General features: G+C 40.5%; 1 protein-coding gene across 14 annotated transcripts in view; it reads left to right on the top strand.

Annotated features, from left to right (window-relative positions):
* Positions 1-1,238: 1,238 nt before the first annotated feature.
* Positions 1,239-21,628, top strand: part of Septin11 (septin 11) — a 138,016-nt gene continuing 117,626 nt past the window's right edge. For 9 of the 14 annotated variants that reach the window (XM_048784811.1, XM_048784810.1, XM_048784805.1 and 6 more), the window contains exon 1: positions 1,254-1,441. In XM_048784811.1, the coding sequence (XP_048640768.1) occupies positions 1,415-1,441 (27 nt within the window). In that variant the 5' untranslated portion in view covers positions 1,254-1,414. Of the gene's footprint in view, positions 1,442-21,628 lie in introns of all 14 variants that reach the window. The other 5 variants (XM_048784806.1, XM_048784809.1, XM_048784812.1 and 2 more) reach the window with 3 other exon arrangements.

Genomic DNA, 21,628 nt, shown 5'->3' with positions numbered 1-21,628 from the left:
GTTGCCTATTACCTAATTCAATAGGCCTGGTTTTCCCTGAGGGCACAATCCCCTGGGATGATCACCTTTCTTCAAAGCCTCACCACACTTCCCCAATGCTTTAATCCAACTGGTTCCCGCCCCTGTCCAGTAGCTGTCTTCAGTTATCTTGTGGGTCTCCTTCTCTGGACTGCGAGAATCTGCTGCATTTGACACATCTCACTGTCCAGCCTGTGCTGGTGCCACACAACCCTGCAAGCCCCAGGACCCTCCAACGCCCCATTCCGCCTGCCTCATAGACGCACAGTACCGTTCCAACATCTGCTGGAAAAATCCTTCCCCACAGCGGGGGAGTTTCTCAGTCTCACGCACCGGGAGTCGCATCCTCTCGGGTCACCCGCCTGGTGCCTACACCGAGACCTAGAGCTGCAGCCTCGGAGCGCACGCCTCCAAGTGGTCGGGTGTGTCTCCACCGACCTAATAAAGTCAGCGGAGCCCCCACGTGCGGCCTCCAGTTACACCCGTGGGAGGCCTCGGTCCCTGTGCTCTGGAGCAGCCGACAGATGCCTCAATTCTCCAGCGGGGGCGTTTTTTCTCTTCTTGCAGGCGGTGGTTGGGTCGTCTGCAGCAACAACTACTATAGCCGCTTCCTCTCTAGTGGGGTCTCCTATCTGGCACGCTATAGTGACAACTCCCAGTTGTCCTTTAGTCTCTCCCTTTTAAAGGGAAGACTTCAAATTTTTCCCCGGTAGGGGCCCTCCCAACCCCAACTTGGTCGCCCACCGTTCTCCTTGGTTGCCACAACCCATTCCAAACCTGTTACTCCAGGTAGGGCGTGCTCGTCCAGGGTTAACTTTCCACCAGACGCTGTCCCTGTGACCTGTCTTCCCCTAGTCTCCCTTCCCCCTCTCTGCAGCTGCCCTGGCTGCCCGCTTCTTAAAAGCGCGTGGCGGGACCCGGGGCTGGGACCTCTGTGCCCAGGCTTTTACTTGGATTCCAGCACGTAATGGAGCGGGGGGGGGTGGCATTCAGGACACAGGCTAGGGGTGGCTTAGTGACAAGCGAGAGGGTCGCGCACTGGCGCACCACTAAATTCAGGCAAGGCCAGCCCTGCGGCCAAAGCCCGTAGACCCGGACTCGGAGCCCGCCCATCACCCTCCCTCCCACCGCCTCGGCGGGGGCAGGCAGGATCACACCCCTTCCTGGGGAAGCAAATGGTCCCTTCCAGGCGGGTGGCCATGTTGCTCTAATAAAGCGGGAGGGGCGGCGGCGTGGGGGGAGCAGATGCCGCTGGCTGCGAGCGGGAGCCGAGTGCAAGCAGAGCGCAGCTGCGAGGGAGGCGCGGGGGAGGCGAGCCGGAGCCCAGGCGCTAGCTGCAGCCTTGAGTGTTGTTCCAGAGCACCCAACCGGAGCCGGAGCCGCAGCCGCAGCCGCGATGGCCGTGGCGGTGGGGAGACAGTCTGTGAGTGCTGGGGCCTCGTTTCCTTCGCGCGCTGCTCCTCCAGCGCCGGGTGGTCTCGGATTTGGGGCCGGGTGCGGGTGGGGACTACCGGGGAGCCGGGTCGGGGCTGTGGACCTTGGCGGCTCTGGCTGTGGGTGTGTGCATGAATTTGGGCGCGCGTCTGGGGCTGTGGGGAGGTTGCGGAGCCCTGAGGCTCAGCTCTTACCTGATGCAACAGTGTATCTCCTCGTCGCGCCCCTATTCCAGAGATATGGAAGAAAAAGGACCCTCTCGGCGTTCCCTTTAAAAGGGTTCTTTTGGCCGCGGCGTTTCTCAGCTCTCTCCCTCTCCCCGCGCACACCGAGTCACTCGTGACAGTCGAGAAAGGCGCCGGGGGTTTCCTCTCGGCTCCCCCGCGCCCAGGGGCGATCGGGGCATGGGAATTGTGAACCGAAGCGCTGTGTCACACGGTTGTAGAAGCGGGTCAAAGGGGTGGGATTTCCGTGGTGGCTTCTCCCAAGCATTGTGAGATCCCGGACACCCTCAGGCACCCACCCTGGTGACCCGGCCCTGCCCAGGATGTGGACAAAGCCCTAGATGTACACACAAAGTTTTCAAAAGGCTCCCTTGTTGGGGTGGGTGGAAGTACTTAAAGGCTCTGCGGCTGGAAGGCCGGAGGTGGAGACCCTGGGAAGAGGAGACCCTGGGAAGAGGAAGGGAAGGCGGGTGCGCGGAGAATCGAGTGCCCCACTGGCCGGAGGGAGGGAGAGGGGATGCTCCTGCCCCGAGTTTGTGGGTCAGAGGTCCAGACCCGGGCTGCGCCTCTTAGAATGCAAGAGGTGGTTTGTAACTCGCTTTGTAACTCGGGACCCAGCCCGAGGGGTGTGGGACTCGGAGGATGCGATCAGTGGCTGCTTTACATCCCCCGCGTGAAAGCGGGAGGGAGAGGCGGTAGCGGCCTTTCCTTTTTATTGAAAGGAGCCGAGCCGGATGGAAAAGGCGGAGTCCTCTTTCTTTCTCTTTTCCTTTTTTCAAAGACCACTTTTGCCTCATAGGTTTTGAGGGTGCCTCGGGCGAGGTCCTTCCTGATCTTCCTACCTCCTTTCTTTTCTCCTCTTTCCCGTCTCACAACTGTGCAGCTGCAGGTGGTGACTTGATAGATTTCATAGGTATAGACAAAATCTCAGGGAGATATTGGGAGCTCAGAAACCTAGAAATGCAAGGCCATGCCTTCAAACTCAAGGCTCTTCCCCTGTACTCCTCCTCCCTGAGGCAACGCTTGCCTTTTGCACCGCGAGCCCCCAGCCCAGGAGGAAGTTCAAGGAGTTTCCCCTCTTTGAGTTCTACCTAGGTGTATCAAAATGCCCAGGGTTTTTTCAGAGATTTTTTTCTCACGGTCAGAGAATGTGCAGTGGTCAAACCAAAGCGCAACTGTGGGTCTTTTAGGGCTTTTAAACTCTACTATTTAATGATACATTCTTAAGAATTCTGGCTTCCTCTTGCACACAAACTGTGGCCTTGCTAATTAGTGGTCATAGTTGTCACTGAGGGAGTTTGCATAGTTTCTCTGTAATTTTTCTAGTGAGGAAATTGAAGTCCATAGGTTTATCTGGGTAATCCCCCCCAACTCTTATTATCAGGGCACAGATTCAGAGAACTAAAATAACAATATCTGCTTTGGCAAGCGTCTTGGAATGCAAATATTCTGTGTAGGGGGTGTCTTTTTCAGTAACACCTATTGCTGGTGCATTCTTGAGGGCTGGGGGAAGTAGAAGAAATAATTTGCTGCACATTTTTCTATAAATTAGTTAGTTCATATATGTCAGTTAAATAGGAACAATATGTGGATTTAAGATTTAGTTGTGTGGCCTTAATCAAATCCAACACCAGGTCTGCCCACCATATGTGAGCTGGAGCCCCATGGATTCTTGTGTAAGAACTCTCATTCAGATAATAGAGGAGATTTTAAAAAGATATACATGTACAGAGGAAATTACTGCTTTCTGCACATTTCCTGTTGTCACTGGAATTAAGATTAAATTACTTAAAATTTAAAAATGGAAGACATTTTTCCCCCTGACTTGTATGAGTAATCAGGAATTGACTATAAGTTTGAAAAGTCTCTTAATACATTACAGAAAATGTGTGATTTCATTTCCGAGGAATTGTTGAACTGATTGACTTTTTTCATTGAGTTATTCTTTTAAGTGGGGTCTCTATAGTTGTGTCTAAGAACAACTCAGTGAATGCAGAAGATTCTCTAAACCCAGTTCCAAGCGAACTGCACTGCATCTTTAATGCTAGAATTCTCTGCCTTTCCAATCCCCTTATCTATTCTATGTTTTGAATCAAAGAACGGAAACATTTTTGAGGGAAAAGGATCACTTCAAAGTTGATTTATATGGGAATGGATTTGCATAGTTACTCCTTTAGAATTAATTATGTTTTTTAAAAAGTTGTTTGCAAAATCACAAGTTATCTCCTTTTCCTACAAACTGCCTCTCCCATCCAGATTAAAGAAAAACTCAATTGGAATAATTGGTCTTCAGTTTTAGACGTGTTAGTGTGATATCAAGGTAAATACATTTTCAAAGGGAGAAATGTTTATATGTCAAATGTAGTATTTTCTGTTTTATGAAATGGCTATATTCGGTTACAACCATTAAAACCTCAAGGTTTAAATTCAAATGTTTCTTAAGTGAATTTGTTGTTGACTACAAAAAATGAAAGCTTCAATTTAATGTGATATTGTTTGTTCCATTTGAAATCTCCATCCCCAAATTCTTCGTTTAACCACTGATGGTTTTAGGGCTTGGTCCTGAGAAAATCCTGAAACATGTGTGCTGTTTTCAGATTGTAACTGATAATTAGCAAGGACATTTCCGTCCTAGGGATGTGTCTACATTTTGGATGAATTAGCATTTTTGCATCTGCATCCCAGGGCAGCAATTATCTTGATTTTAAACAGCACATGGCAATTACTTTACCTGGGAATCAGGGTTTATGTAAGCAAACCACTCCCTCTTAAGGTTTGCTATTCATCAAGTTATAGAAGTTAAGAGTTGAACTTTAGAGTTCATTTGCTTCAGTTTTTTCCATGCAGAAATATTTCTTACTTGATTCTTAACCAGAGATATGCTTAAACTTTTCCAGTGGCAGAAATTTCTCTATAATATCCTTCAGGAAATTTGTTTTAATTGCTCTTTTATCTGTTGAGCCAAAGAAATGGAAAGCAAAGTTTACCATTTGCTCACTAGTATCATTTATTGAGCATCTACTATGCATCAGATACTGTTTTAGGTGTTGGGGATACAGCAGTGGAGAAGAAAGATATTTCCTTCTTACCAGGAGCTTTTATTTTCTGATATTTAGTGTCACTGTATATTAAAGTGACAAACTTCAATGGTGTTTATAAACTAAGGAGAGAGGGAATTATGCACATATTGCTGAGTCAACAGTTACAGTTCAGGTAAAGACTTTCATCTGTTTGGGGATCATTAGAGATAGTACCTAAAGATAGGGTCTACCTTGAACAAAGTTGGGGGGGGGGTGAGACTATGTGTGAGGAAGTACTGAAAAAAATGTTATTTTTCTTTGTTACAAAATTGACATTTCTATGACTTGAGGATGTGGCCCCAGATGGAGGGCTAGCCAGAGCCCTCCATCTGGGAAAGATTAATAGAGCTGAAAAATGTTTAAGGAAGGGCTATCTATACAATAAAGGGGCTGTCCTGTAAGGGAAGGGGCTTTTAAGAATTAAAATTCTATATATAGTCTGTGATATAAATTATACATGTGCTATAGGTAATTATTAAAGAACGTAAAGAGTATTTCAAGAGCAATAATCCTTTTAAAATATTTTGAAATCTGTAGATTGGGGGGGGGTTACTGGAGACTGAACTCAGGGGCACTCCACCACTGAGCCATATCCCCATCTCTTTTTTGTATTTTATTCAGAGCAAGGTCTCACTGAGTTGCTTAGTTCCTCGATTTTGCTGAGGCTGGCTTTGAACCTACGATCCTCCTGCCTTAGCCTCCTGAGCAGTTGGGATTACAAGTGTGCCACCATGCCCAGCTTTAGATTAATTTTTTTATCTTTTAAATTATCTTTTTAAAATGATGTGTCTACCCTACAATAAAAAAAAAAAAATACCCAAGGAATTGGTTACAAGAACAAAACTATTCACATCCTTCCATCCTGATATAACAACCTTTAGATTGCTGGTGTATTTTCAACATCAACATTTACTTCAATGAAAATAACCCATCTTGGGCTGGGGATGTGGCTCAAGCTGTAGCACGCTCGCCTGGCATGCGTGCGGCCTGGGTTCGATCCTCAGCACCACATACAAACAAAGATGTTGTGTCCGTTGAGAACTGAAAAATAAATATTAAGAAATTCTCTCTCTCTCTCTAAAAAAAAAAAAAAAAGAATGAAAGAAAGAAAAGAAATCTTGTATGAACTGCTCATTAGAAACCAAGCTGTGTGCTGGATGGGACCTGTCTGACCATTTGAACACTATCATAGTGGAGGAAATAGATGCTTAGTATTGGACCTGGGCCACCCTGTGTCTGTCCAGACAAACGAATGAATGATTGTGGAACTCTGCTATTTCCATGATTTGGATGGCCTACTTTAATTGATTGCCAAAAGGCCACCTGATGCCACACTGATAGTGATCATGGGATTTGGAGTCTGGAGTAGTCTACAGGGTTTTCTGTGCCTCTTTTTTCTCTTTATAGGACCCAAAGCTTAGTTGAAGTAGAGGCCACTTTTGGATTTTATCTTTTTATTGAGATCTGTCTTTCATAATCTTGGCTAGACCTGTCTCAGCTGAGATCTCCAAAGCCTGATCCATTATTTAAACAAAGACTCAGCCTATCTAAAGCTTCTATTCTTTTTTCCAAGGAAATTACTTTACAATATAATTGATGCTTCCCCTCCCCCTCTTTTTAAAAATCTAGATTGACAGAAAACTCCCTTCCAACTGAACAATACCTCCCAACCTACTCAGGCCTTGCTGGCAACCCATCAGTGCAGCTGCTATTGAACAGAAAAACAATACTTGGGCTAAGGTATGATATAGGCAGACTTCTAAAAAAGAATTTGCTGGTGATCTAAAAGAAAAATTGCATTGTCTCATTGTCTCAGTCCTGGCCTGAGTTAGAAATCAGGAATCTGTTCCTCGATATGACTAAAGCCAAGGCACCGTAGCCACCTTTTTTTTTTTTTTTTGGATCAGTGCCAGTAAGTGTGAGCACATTGCTTAAGTCACATAATACAGGAAGTTTAGCAGACACATGTTGTCCATCTGCTGAACTGTGACCCTGTGTGATGGAGTGTGGTATGTTGAGAGGGGGTGCAGGTTGAGATGGAGAGGTGGGGAAAATGTCATGCTCCCCCCCCCAAAACAAACAAACAAAAAAAACCCAACTTTGGTGCCAGGCCACATGGCACAGGCCTGTAATCACAGCTACTCCAGAGTTTGAAGCGGGAGGATTGCAAGTTCAAGACCAGCCTCTGCAATTTAGTGAGACCCTTTCTTTTTTTTTTTAATATTTATTTTTTTTTAGTTTTCGGTGGATACAACATCTTTATTTTTATGTGGTGCTGAGGATCAAACCCAGCACCCTGTGCGTGCCAGGCGAGTGCGCTACTGCTTGAGCCACATCCCCAGCCCAAGAGATCCTTTCTTAAAAATAAAAAATAAAGAGGTCTGGGATGTCACTCTGTGAACTGCTCAATATCAGTAAGGGAGAAAAAAACAAACAAAAAAGAATAACTGGCACCCAACAAGTGGGACTTTGTTCTTGTTCCGGCCTTTTTTTTTTTTTAAACCTTTTCTAATTATGCAAAAGGAAATTTAAATATATATATATATACACACACACACACACACACACACATACATATGTGTATATGTATATATATATGTGTGTGTGTGTATATATATATATATATATATATATATATATATATATATTTTATAAGTAACATTTCTTTGGGAAGAATTTATGATATTCTTTTTTTTTCTTATAGAAGTAGAGTCAAAATAATAAAGGTTAGAAATTGGAAATAGGTTAGAAATTGGAAAAAATACACTCGAAATCATTCTTGGATTTCTGAAGACTCTGTTTTATTAGATGTTGCTTGCTAACATTTCATGTACAGTTTCTGAGGTTATATCCCTTCTGCTCTTATGAAATCTCCCTGAAGGATGAGTAAGCAATTGGACTGAACAAGGAAACCCAGGTAGAGAGGTGGCTGTGGAAAAGTGTTCCAAGCTAAGGGAACACCATGTACAAAAAGCTCTAGAAGTGAGAGAGAACCTCGTAAAGAAATAGCTGGGACGTCAGTATTCCAGGCCAGGTAGAGAAGGTAGACAGACATGATGCTGGGGATATGCAAGAGACTAGATCACGTGCACTCTTTATAGATGTGTATTCACTATATTATTCTCTATATCCTATTTATCCCCCACCCTCTACTCCTGAAAACAAAACAAAACAAAACAAAACTGATTATTGGAAGAGGTTGATGGAAGACATTAAAAATCTGCAGAGTCCTTATTTTCTAGGATTCACTGCTGTAGAGGGGGAATGAGAAAGGATCAGGGGAATTGAGAATTGATGGCTTTCCTGCCTGAACTGAGCCCCAAAGCACAGAGAAAACAAAGTCTGAGGAAGGACACAGAGAAGAAAGAGGTGTCTAGTGACAGCAAATGACTGTATATCTCCCTGTCTAGTCTAAATGTATCAATCCCTTCCTCAAGATATAGAACTAGAAATTCTTTCCAGACTCTAAAGAAAACAGCCTGAATCATGGAGCTGGGGGAGAATGGCAGGACTCTCCTTGGTAGTGCATTGAATTTCAAGTGGCAGTTCAAAAAGGAACTGGGGCTGGATATAGCTCATGAGAAGAGCACTTACCTGGCTGGGTGCTGTGGCTCATGCCCATAATCCCAGTGGCTCAGGAGGCTGAGTCAGGAGGATCACAAGTTCAAAGCCAGCCTCAGCAGCTTAGCAAGGGTCCCAAGCAATTCAGTGAGACCCTGTCTCAAAACATAAAAAGGACTCTATCTGTGGGTTCAAATCCTCCCCCCATCCTGCTGCACACCCCCATCTCTGCCAAAAAAAAGAAAAAAAGATGAGTACTTGCCTAGCATTTATGAGGTCCTGGACCCCACCCCTAGCACTGCAAAAAACAAACAGAAAAACATTGGACCCTCTGAGAAAACTTTTTGAAAGCCCCTTAAGACTTAAGGAAACCTTTTCATTCATCTCATTTCACGGTGCAGTGTGTACTCATTTCATACCAGCATGAAATTAGTGACTCTTTAAAGATGCCTATTAAATTCACTCAGATCTGGCTTTTTTTTTTTTTTGTATGAGGAATTGAACCCAGGGGTAACTACTAAGCCATATCCTTAGCTCGTTTATTTTTTTTATTTTGAGACAGGGTCTTGCTAAGTTACTTAGGGCCTCACTAAGTTACTGAGGCTGGTTTTGAATTTGTGATCCTTCTGCCTCAGCCTCCTGAGCTGTATGTGCCACCATGCTGGCTTCAAATCAGTTTTTGAAATTTAAAAATGTAGGGAGGGTTTGACCAAAACCTTTGTGTACAGGAAGCCTATTTAACATTTTGATATTTTTAGTTTATTCAAATTGTTGCCAAGACAGTCATGTGTCAGTATCTACTCAAAATACCTGAAAAGTAATATAGACAGGAAAAGTAAGGCAAGAATAACCTGTCACTTATCTAATCTGGTTCAGCCTGTTGAGAAAGCTTGGCTTTGGAAACAATTCCTCTTTTCAACATGCATATAGACCTACTATCTGTATCAGTCAGTTGGGCTAAATTTTGTTGAGGTAACAAGTTGGCCTTGAGGCTTGCTGGTTTACACAGTAATAAAGGTTTGTCATTTAAGTTCTTGTTTGTTCCATCCTCTGAGGTCTATTCCATGCTACACTGACTCCAGGGCCTATTCTCAGAGATTATCCTCTGTCTGCATATAGCTACTCTGGTGACAGAGGAAATAGAGACAGGCTGGACCCTGAACTGACTTCAGTGGGTTACTTCCACATGAATTTCATTGGCTGAAGTAAATGGTCACTGCTGAATTCCACAGAGCAGGGATGGGAGTGACAAGCTTGGAAGAGCTATGGGATGGGGAAGTAAATCCTCTTCTAGGGAGAAGCATTTTGAATGATACTCTGTAGACTATGGCATCCTAGTCAAGGAACCTACTGTGAAGCCAAGGGTGATTGATTGATTGATTGATTGTTGCTTGGATTGAACCCAAGGCCTTGAGCATGCTAGGTAAGCACTCTACCACTGAGCTACCTCCTCAGCACTGTTTTAATTTTTTTTTTTTTTTGTCTGTAATTATTTTTCTCGCTCTTTTTGTCTTATTTTGGTTCCAGGTAGACATTGTAGAATGATGTGTATATGTATGTATGTGAGTGTGTGTGTGTGTGTGTGTGTGTGTGTGTGTGAGAGAGAGAGAGAGAGAGAGAGAGAGAGAGAAAGAAACAGAGACTAAGAAGCAGTTAAAGAGAGATGAGCATCCAGAATGAACTGAAGTCTGAGAGTGATTGCTCCTATTGTTCACTGATGATAGCTTCCAGTGGCATCATCACCAAGTAAGTGATGGGGTGACCTTCTGAAAGACCTTCTGTGCTGCTCCCACTCCCTGGTGGCTCCAGCTTGGGACTGTACTCTCTGGGAAATGGTTGCAAGGCCATTAGAACTTCCAGCTGCTTGACAGAATTATTTCCCTTGGGATGCTTCCAAATCAGACCTTTCCCAGCCTGTCTGTTCCTAAATGCAGATGCCTCAGATGACTCCCTTCCTTCTCTTGCTCGGTTTTCTCTCTGCTTGGAGGCAGTAGTATATAGCCCTTTGGTCAAGAATGTGGGGCTCTGGATCCAGGCTGCTTGAGTTCCAGGGTATTGGCCAAGCTCTGTGACCTTAGGCACGTTACTTATCTCATCTGTAAAATAATAGCAGTACCTTCTACCTTCTTAAAAGAGGTAGAGATTAAATGGGTTAGTGTACCTGAAGTGCTTACACTGATACCTGGGACATTGGCCTGTCATGAAAGTTAGTTATCCAGGGGAAATAAATGCTGAAATAATAACTGCTTTATTCTGAAGACTGTGCTCAACCCAAACTGCCACCCGCCCACCTCGGTAGGAACCCAAGCTGGTGGGTAAATATTTCTTCACTTCTGTCACTAAGTTGGGCAATTCTGAGGTGTAGGGCAGGTGGCTTCTGAGAATTTGTGTGGGTCTCAGCCTCAACCAGCATGTAGGCCCTGAGCCTCCAAGATCCCCTTAGAATGGCTTTCCCTTCTTGGCTGTTTGACTCTTCAGTCCCCGTTTCTGTTTTTCTGAGTTGGTTCTCCATAAATAACTGCATGAGTACAAGCCCTTGTCCCTGTCCTTGCATTTTGGAGAAGTCTAGAAGAAAACCTCTCTTGGGCTCTTCTTTTACTTTATACAAATAAGGGAGTATGAATGTTTTATAACATACAAGCTACTCAGTGTGTTTCAAAAAATGCTCAAAACAAAATGATCTTTTACTAGGTTTTCACTTCTATGTATTGGAGGGCAGACTTCAAACTTTGTACAAGTTGGACTCAGAAAAGAAAAATGTTGGAGGCATCATCTAAACTTTTCCATGATTTTCATTTCTAGTTCTTAACACTGTCTGGATGGAAGTGCTGGCTTTGAGGATAGGATGCATACTTTGTAACTTGTTTAATTTATCCATTTCAATTCAATTACATTTTTACATTCCAGGAATTAGATACAGAGTGAACAGGGAAAATGTGGTTTTGATACATAAGCTGTGTATTTGGACCAAAGCTTAGAACTGTCTTAAAACAAATCAGAAAAATTTTCAGGACCATACTACATATATAGATTGGAAAAATGAGATGATTCTTGAGACAATCTTAAGTAATATTGAAAAATTTTAAGAATCAGGATTCATGTAAGTGTCTGTCCAAGTTTTTAGGATGATTTTTCAAATTATCTGTTCTCTTTTGTCTTCTGTCTCTCCTTTTTTTTTTTTTTTTGGTACTAGGAATTGAACCAAGGGGCTCTTTGCTACTAATCTATGTCTCCAGACCCTTTTAGTTTTTGAGACTGAGTCTCCCTAGATTGCTGGGGCTGGCCTCAAACTTGTGATCCTTCTGCCTCAGCCTCCCAAGGGGCTGGGATTACAGGTTAGCTGAGACTACAGGTGTGTGCTACCAAGCCTAGTGATCTCTTTTCTTTGTAGGCACCTACTCCAGAGGCAGTTTCTGAGGATAAATGACATAAACCAGGATGACTCATTCTCAAAATCTTCCCAAATTTATCACCTGTGCTGTCAGTCTTTGAGGTGCTTGGTTTGAATTTTCTTGTGTGGGCAGGCAGTCTAAGACTAGGCCTTTGTACTGTTGCAACAATTTGATTGTTTATCTTTCACATACCTCTTTATTTTCAAAGTCTTGCCCCATCCTTAAGTCAACATCTTGATCACTTCTCCCCAAGGGAATGTTGGATGCTCCACATTTGAAGCAGTTTTATCTATGAGCATTCCATAAAGGTTTTTGAGTTTTGCATAGTTAAATCTGCCCCATTCTGAAACCAAAATTCCTAGGTATTTTATGGACTTAAAGCAGGAAATTAAGATCAATGACTTAACCATTTAAATTACAAGTAACTAATTGGCTGCCACTAGCTGTAGCTCCAAAGCTGACTTTACAGCTGTGCTGTGTGGATGAGGAGCTGCTTCTAAGTTGGGTTTTATATCCCAGTCAGAGCTGGGAGATGGTAGGAGTCTTGTTGTCTTTATATAGTGGAGATTTAGGTAGGCACATTGGGGACCTCAGAAGCTGCCAAATATTGCCAGATCTTTTCCTTGAAGCATTTGTGTTGTTATTCCTTAGTGACTTTACTATTTCCTATTCATTAAGTCAATAAACATTGAGCCCCAGCCAATGTTTGGAGCACCTTGTAGGAGTGGAGATGTCAAAACTTATTTTTCTTCTCATTCTCCCACCACACCAAACCAAAACCAAAATCTGTCTTTGGCAAAAAGGGTCTCCCTATCACTGAGATTTGAAATATTAGAGTAGAGCTTCAGTTCAGAGGTGAGTTTTCAAACTTGTCTTTTCTTACTTCATATCTTGCCTCATTCATGATTGTGCTTCATCAACAAGTCTGATATTTGAGGATCTTCTTCCCATCACCCCTGAGTACTAGGGATTAAACCCACCGCCTTGCACATGCTAGGCAAGTGCTCTACCACTGAGTCATATCTTTAGCATATTTATTTATTTGCTTTTTGGTTCTTTTTAGTTGTACATGACAGTAGAATTCATTTTGATATATTTATATAAGCATGGAATATATCTTTCTAATTTTTTTTTTTAGTTATTGATGGACCTTTATTTATTTATTAATTTATATGTGGTGCTGAGAATCAAACCCAGTGCTTCACACATGTGAGGCAAGCACTCTACCACTGTGTCGTAACCCCAGCCCGTGGAATATATCTCATTTTAATTAGGATCCCAGTCTTGTGGTTATACATGATATGGGGATTCACTGTGGTGTATTTATATGTGTACACAGGAGAGTTATGTCAGAATCATTCTAATGTCTTTCCTTTTCTTATCCCTCCTCCCTTCCCTTCATTCCCCTTGTCTGATCCTCTGAACTTCTATTCTGCCAAATATTCCCTCTCCCCTGCCTTTTTATTTTTTGAGACAGTGTCTTATTAGATTGCCCAGCTGTCCTTGAACTTGCCATCCTTCTGCCCTAGCCTTCCAAGTACCTGGGATTACTGATGGGCAACACACACCCAGTTTATTGACCTTCAGAGTTTTTAGCCCTGTTCCCCATGCTGTTAGAAAGCTTCCAGTTTAGTACATGATCAAAACCTGAGACTTGAATGATGTTGAGCTTCCTTGAATAGGCAACTCTTGCCAGGCTCTCTGAACCGGTGTTCAGTCCTTGCCTTTTTCTTAGACAGTAAGTGTCCAGAACTTGTTTAGCATTCACAAAGAGTGGGTCCCCATTTTATTTTCCTTCCCCATCCTCTCCCCTTTTATAATATAATTTGAGGAGTACTTGAAAGGAAATCTCCAGCTTGCTTTCCTCCCAGGCTACCATTAGAAATTTATTCTTTTGGTTTAAAGCAGGGATAAAAAGGGCACGCCAAAGGGAATTGGAAAGTTGTATCGGAATCTGAAGGGAATGTTTTCAAACTCTGCCAGATTAATTTGCACTCTTCATTCCCTCTACAAAACACTCTGACTGCCCACAGCATGCCAAGTGCTTTTGACTAGTAGACTAGCATTTTATTCTAAGGCACATGACCATTTCTGTACCCACCAACAGAACTGCATGCTTACTGCATCAGTTGTCTGTTTTCAGACTTGCTTATGCCAGTTGTAGAAATTATCATAATTGCATAATTTAATTTCATGTTCTGTAACTATGAAATAAGTGCAAATATCAAGTTGCCGTTAAATATAGATACTTTGGAAAGATTTGGTAAAGGTGAGAATTTTGCTGAAATAAAACTGTTGTGCACTTAGTATAGGTAAGATAACTATGAAACATCGGAGAAAAAAATACAAAGATCTAAAAGAGTCTGTGCTCAGATGGCTTTGATGAAAAGATTTTTAAATTCTTCATTTTAAAGCAACACATTTAAAATCATAGATGATGCCTATGGGTTTGCATTGGAAAGACATTCTTGTTGGAATTCCTCTAACCCATGATGATGAAAACACCTTGGTCCTTTGTCAAAAAATTGGTGAATGGATGCACCTTTAAGGTGAAATCAAATGCTTAGATTATGACTGTTTTTTAAAATCCCCATCTTGAAATACCTTTCAAGATAAATTGCCCAACTTCAGGCTGTTGGATAAAGGGACTTGTAGTTAAGGACACAACCATCTCTCAGCGTCTGCTAGCACGTGCCTCTGATGGAGGATCACTGTGTGTATGGAACTATCCCCACATAGGCAAATGGGGAAAAATGGTTGAGAATTACTTGTTTTGTCCTGGGTTCAGCTGCAAATATCTCTCTTGCTTTATTAAACTTTTCTTTACATCTGGATACAAATGATTGTCAGGGCCTTGTGTTTGTTTTCTGATACCAAGTTTAGAAACAAAAGGATGCTAGAGATATCAGTTTTATCAGTTTCTTTTAGATTAGTCCACAATAAAGGAAATTCTGGTTGCAAAGTAATCTCATTTTGGTTTAGTGGTCTTTAAGAATACTTTGAGATTCTTAGTTTCTCCTTTGCAAAGTGAATACAATCTCCTTATCTGAAGATGAGAAAAGCAGGACTATAGTCTTGGTTGTTAGCTCTTCTGAGATTTTGCATTCATTCAAGTGCCTGGGCTGTTGGGCTCAAATGGTACATTTCAGCTATTAACCTTGGTCAATTTTCCGTCATTTAATTTTTAATCTTAGCCATGAGAAAATTGCTAAAAAAGCAAGTAGAAGGTTATTTTTCTATTCCAAAGTGAAGGGAGTGGGAGGAGAAAACTTAAATTGGAAGATGAAATGTGTGATTTCTTCATTTCTCAAACTAAAACTGGAGTCATTTCAGGTTTTTTTCATTTTCTTTCTTTCTTTTTAAAATCTACTTCTGGAAAGTTATTGCTAACTTGCATATTGGTTTTGCCACTAAACTCATTGTACACACTGCAGTGATTTTCTAATTGAAATTGTGCAATTCCATATATTTTTTTCTTGTGATTAGATTTCAGAGGGTAAAAGTTTATCTTTATGACAGCTTTGTGATTGGGTCGATTAGATATTATTCTTGATACTTTCAACCCCTATTCCATAGATCAGAATTTAAGACTTGCTCCAAGTAAACAATGATGATCTCAAGGCCAAGACTTCTGACTGCTCGTTATACCCTCTTACCTAATAGAGATACCAATCTAGGGTGCAGAACAGCGCTGTCAGATAGAACTTTATCTACTGCATTGTCTAGTCTGGTAGCCATTGGCCATGTATGACTATTGAGCCCCTAAAATGTGGCTAGTGAAGCTTGTGGATTAAATTTTTATTTTGTTTAATTTTAATTCATATTTAAACAATCATATGGGGCTAGTGGCTACTGTATTTTATTGCATAGCATAGCTTTAGGAGTACAATCCAGAAGTTTTTAATTTATAGCCTGAGTTATTTTATTTTATTTTTTTAACCCAGTGCTGCTTAACTACAGAGCCACATTCCCAGCTCCTTTTTAAAAAGATTTTTATTTTGAGACAGGGTCTCACTGAGTTGCTTTAGGGCCTCACTCAATTGCTGAGACTGGCCTCAAACTTGCAATCCTCTTGCCTTAGTCTGAGTTGCTGGGATTACACGAATCTGCCCCCATGCCAGGCTCTCACTCTTTCTTTAGAAAAACTTTTTTAATTAATGAATATTCCTAACATATAGAAGAGAGAAGGGTATAATGAAGACTTTCATCCCATCACCCAGGCTAATTATCAATTCTTGGTCAATCTTATGTTGTCTGTTTCCCATTGCTTCTAACCTCCTTCCTTCTCTTCTTTTCATATTGTTTGGAATAAATCCCAGACACAATCTGATCTCTTTTTAAAAGCCAAGATGATGACCTGAAGGAAAGAGGAGAATGAATAGCATTAGGAAAAGGTACTCAGGGATCATCAAATGTACCTATGATTAAAAAAAAAAAAATGGAAGTATAGTAGGAAAAGTTGTGATTGGCAAAGATAGGTGTGGCAAAGATAGACATGTGATGGTCTGTATGCTTAAACTATTTCATTACCATATCATAATAATAAAAAGCCAAGTTTGGCTCAGATGAAATAGTTACTCATTTACCTGTGCTTATATTGAACTTGGGTCTTATGCATAATTTAAAACACTTAAACATCATCCATATGCAATATTTATCATTGAGCTTTATTGAATACCAGCAATGCTATAGCATCATGGAAACTTTAAAAGGTAGAAAAAAAGTTGAGGATCATATTTTAGCCAAAGAGAAGCAGCTTGGTTTGACCTCTTTAGAATGATTGAGTGCTTCCTGATAGGCACACTTGCTAGGCCAGCTGATTTGCGGGGTTAAAACTTGGAGCAGTAAGTTCCTCCTACTTAGTTTTTAAAGAGGTAGATTTTTCTGACCTCTTGAGAACAGAGATGTTATGTCTGGGTCTAATCGTGGTATTATAGACACTTCAGTTGGAGAGAAATATTTTTGTCATTGACAGTACAAAGGAGTCATTTATGATATTTTGTCTTTTGGGCTGAGAGTTTATGCCTACGATGGATAGAAGTTATTATAGGAAATGTCTGCTTATTTTCTGTCTCTGTTTATTAAAAAAAAAAGCTCTTTTAGCAAGGACATTTTAGTCATGTGGACACACTGAAGGAAATAATGCTTGTACTAATGATATTTAAAAGTGCATTTTCCCCCACAACATAAAGCAAGAATCATCACTGTGCTTTTGTCATTGAATTTAGAAGCTAATAATGATTTTCTTCCTTATGATAGAGTGCAGAATACGTAGATTCTAAATTTGGAACCCTATACTTGAGATCTCTGAATTGAAGGAGAATGAATATGTGATGGTAAAAGGATCTTATATCATCAGAAATGCTCCTAGGTCTTGGCTAAGCTGTCCTATTGATGGAAAAAGATAATATGCTTTAGAATAAGAGCTAAGTTGAAAAATTTAGCAACGTTTGGACCACTGCATGCCTTCAGCTGCAATAAAATGCTGCTTTTTTTGTTTATTTGTTTTTAACATGGTCACGTCTCCAGCAGATTCTACCTTTTGGGTTCTCTTAGCCTTTTGTTGTTTCTGGAAGTCAGGGCAGATCTATGTTTAATCTCATCATCTGTGTTGCAGTTAAGTCTAATTTACTTGATTCTATTGTTAGTGGAGTTAGTGAATATTTGGATAACACTCTGTGTTGTTAGCTTTCTGTTACTGTAACAAAGCTATTCATTTTGAAGCAGAGGTGTGAAAGAGAGGAAAACTAAGGTCCCATATTCTGCTCAAGCCCCAGATGACGTAGTACCTTCTATTAGGCTCCACCTCTTTAAAAGTTTCCATAGTAAAACTTTCCATCCCAATAGTTCCAGGCTGGGAACATAGCATATCTTATATATTAATGCTGCCACATTAATCAAGATCTATGCCATTTTTTTGTTGGGGATTTTTTGGTGCATGCCCATAATCCCAGGGACTCGGGAGATCGTAAGTTTGAGGCCAGGCCAGTCTGGGTACTTAGTGCAAAGCTGTCTCAAAAAATAATAAGGACTGGGGGTGTAGCTCAGTGGTAGAGTGGTCCTGGATTCAATCCCCAGTACCACCCGCAACCCCCCTCCCCCAAGGATCTATGCCATTTTTGCAAGTATTAATTCCATGAATTGAGTTTTTTTTTTTTTAACCTTTTTCTTTTTTTGGCACTAAGGGGATTGAACCCCAAGCACTCTATCACTGAGTTACATCCTTAGTCCTTTTTATTTTATTTTGAGACAGGGTTTCCCTGGCCTCAAATTTGTGATCCTCCTGCCTTAACCTTCTGAGTCACCAGGATTACAGGCGTGTATCACCATACCCGGAGAAATGAATCTTCTTATCTCCACTTGACAAGAACATTTGAATCCATGGGAAGGCTAAGAATGAAATTTAGGAAGAAGTTTTATCAAATCAGTCATGCTGTCCTTTTCAAGCAGGGTAGAGACAAGAAACTATTAAGGCTTTTAAAATGACTCTGACCTGATTAGACAAATATAGCAACTATTTTCAGCAAAGAGGGCACAAGATCAGTATTAGCAGCAATTTTTTTAATGCATTAAGTTTATATATTTTGAAATGCTTCTATAATAGACCAAATTTAAATCCAGTAATAATACATCTTGAAAAAGAAAATAAATTTATGTAATCTAGATCTCATTTAACACTTATACTTCAATAAAGTTAGAAATATGCTTAATTTGATGTTGCCATAACATTAGTAATAAAAATTTACCTCATGTATTTTCTTTTAAAATAGTTAATGTAAGGGGCTGGGGATGTGGCTCAAGCGGTAGCGCGCTCACCTGGCATGCGTGCGGCCCGGGTTCGATCCTCTGCACCACATACAAACAAAGATGTTGTGTCCGCCAAATAAAAAATAAATATTAAAAATAAATAAATAAATAAATAAAATAGTTAATGACATAGTACATGTAATGTAATGTAATGACAATTGATCCTCAGATTTTGGTGGATGTCAATTTGGTTTTGAATTAAATTACCAAGAGTTAATAAGTAAAAATCATAAATCATCTTTGACCAAGGTGAGCTTCATTATTTAGCTGCTTTTTCTTGTTTTGTTTTGTTTTGAAAGTCTAATGTTTGATACAATTATACATGCATGGAATGATCTTATTCTAGTTAGAGTCCCATTCTTATGGTTATACTATTTAGCTACTTTATTTGAAGGAGAAAAAGTACCAAAAGGACAACACTCATATTCTTTAGCGAGATTGCTGTAACTGCAAGCATTCACCACCTCTTGGCCCTGGCTAGAACAATCAGGGCCTATTGGTACTATGGCTTTTTCAATTTTTCTAGGAAAGATGGACGTTTAGAATTTGAAGTGAAATTTCCCCATCTGAAAATTTTGGCAACACTAAATCAAATATTTGAAAAATACTGTGTGGGTCATATAAACATGTTTGTGAGCTAAGTCTGCCAATTTGCAATCTGATTTCCATTGGAAAAATTCATTTTTATTTTTCTTGTAGTTCAACGAAGAAATCATTAAAAATTTTTGGTATGCCTTTTAGAATGCTTTAAAATTTGAACAATTAAAGCATTTGTGTGTGTGTTTGAGAAAAATATGCTTGTTTTTAAAATAGAAGTAAACCAAGTACTTGAGCTCTGATTTCAAAGTGTATTATAGATTGTTCAGGGGCAGCATATATGGTCTCCTTAACAGGATCTCACCGAACATGTTAGGACCATAGAAGATCAAATTGGGATAAGTAGGTTCTACTTATGATATGCTGGTGAGTGGGACCTGCACAGAGAGAATGAGGGAAGGGTTATGGAGTGTGTGGTGGGCAAGCAAATGTGCCTCTGCAAAAACATGTGCTATATATAGTCAAGGGGTTTGATTTTTAATTTTTGGTTGAGGTCCAATGACAGGTCAATTAGGCCGTGCCTACAGGCTCTAAATTATTTATGAATTTGGCAACATGATCATATAAAATGCAAGTAGATATAGGTAGAATAAGGTCTGTTACCAAATTCCAACAAATTGTTGGTGCTAGAGCCAGGAGGGACTTTAGAGGTCACCTAATCCAGGGCTTTCCTTTAAGATAAGGAATCTGAGGCCTGGGAGTTGAGAAATTTCTCATTATTAACTCTTCCCTGTCCAGCAGGAACCCAGCACTCTTCTTTCTTTTCCTGTTTTCTTCTGCCTATAGAAAAATCACTATTTCATCTCTCTGAGTCAGAGGCAGGGCAATAAGTATCTTCCAGGAACTATTGAAAACAATTAGAGAGTATTACAAAAACCAAAAAAGAGAGGTGTTTAGTAAGTAGACTATTTATAAAACACCTTCCTAAGATTTTTGTTTATCCTGTCTTTCTAATTATTATGACATTTTTATTGATAAAAATTCTGTTGTTGTTTTTGTATGAGTTTTGATACTTTCTTTCCAAAAGACTACTCTTTCATAATGTTCCTGAGGGGGTGTGGGAAGACAAAAACAAAACAACCACAAAGGGCTGGGGTTGTGGCTCAGCAGTAGAGCGCTTGCCTAGCATGTGCGAGGCCCTGGGTTCAGTCCTCAGCACCACATAAAAATAAATAAGTAAAAAAGTATTGTGTCCAACTACAAATAAAAAATAAATATTAACAAAACAAAACAACAACAAAACCCAGGCTGTTAACAGAAGGAAAAAAAAAAAAAAAGGAAGAGGGGACAAAATTGCTCTTAAATCTGCAGAATTTCCTAATAGTGGGTTGAATAACATGAAATAGTTGATTTAGGCATTTCTCAACTTCAAAAATGGTAGTTTCATATGAATCAAAATAGTAGCCTAAGCAACAGGGCAAATAAGGAGTATTGGGTATTGGGGCATCTTCCTATTTATAAAGATAACTTTCGTGTTGTATGGGGTCATTGACCACTCAGCTCTCTGTTTATCCTGCTCAAACACTGTTACACTGGAGCATTTTTATTGAGAGATGTGGGATTGAAAGTTAATGGTTTTGAGTGCACTTGTGGAATAGTTTTCCTCTCCCATGTTATGTTTGGCTTGAAACACCTCCCTTGCCTTGAAGAAAAGACTCCCCAGCCAAAGTCAGATGCTGGATTTGTTTTTCAGGCCAACAGAAGCAAGTTGGAAAAAGAAGTGCTTCTCATGCTTAGTCTCCGTCAAGAGCACCACGGTTTGATACGCAGTTACTAGCATTACAGGTTGGGCTGAGGACTCAGGTTCTTGAAAACATTGCCTTGTTATTGTAACTGTATCCTTTCAATTCTGATTTGCAGAGGAGTGAATGAGCCCACAGAAGGCAGTATCATAAGCTTTAGACTCTTTTGCTTGATTCTCCAAATCAAGTCCATAGAACATTTGCTTGATTGAATCAATTTTTGTAAAAAGGAGTGGTATTTTAGCATTTTGGTAATTATAAAAGTAAGTATAATAAAATAAGAGACATTTGAGCTTAACTTTGTAAGTTATGGAAAATTTTGAAATGTTGCCACCTCTGAATCATGGCCCCTAAACAAATAAAATGAATCTTTGACTTTAGGTATCAAGTCATTAATAATTAATAAATGTATGCATGCTTATTTTTCTAAAGAAATTTGAAAAGAGAAATCTACCCAAAATCCAATCAATAAGAGTAAGCCAACCTACCAATTTCATGGTTCCAGTAAGATCAGAGTGTTCCACAGCTGAATAAACACAACCGAAGAACCCTCACAAATATCAGCTTGGAAATGGGATTTTGCTCCACTTAAACCAGACTTTAAATCAGAGGGTTAGTTAGAAATTTACTTCTGACATTTTTAGGCTCTTTCTGATTACTAATTAAAAATTCAGGTTATTTACTCTAGTTCTTAAAAAACATTTCATGATACTTTTATTCAAACTATACCTAAACAACCCTTTTGTTCCTTTTGTTGGTATGAAACATTTTCC

Source organism: Marmota marmota, unplaced genomic scaffold (genome assembly GCF_001458135.2).
Source record: "Marmota marmota marmota unplaced genomic scaffold, marMar, whole genome shotgun sequence".
NCBI lineage: Eukaryota > Metazoa > Chordata > Mammalia > Rodentia > Sciuridae > Marmota > Marmota marmota.
The sequence above is the reverse complement of the archived record's forward strand: the minus strand, read 5'-3'. Positions and strand labels throughout refer to the sequence as shown.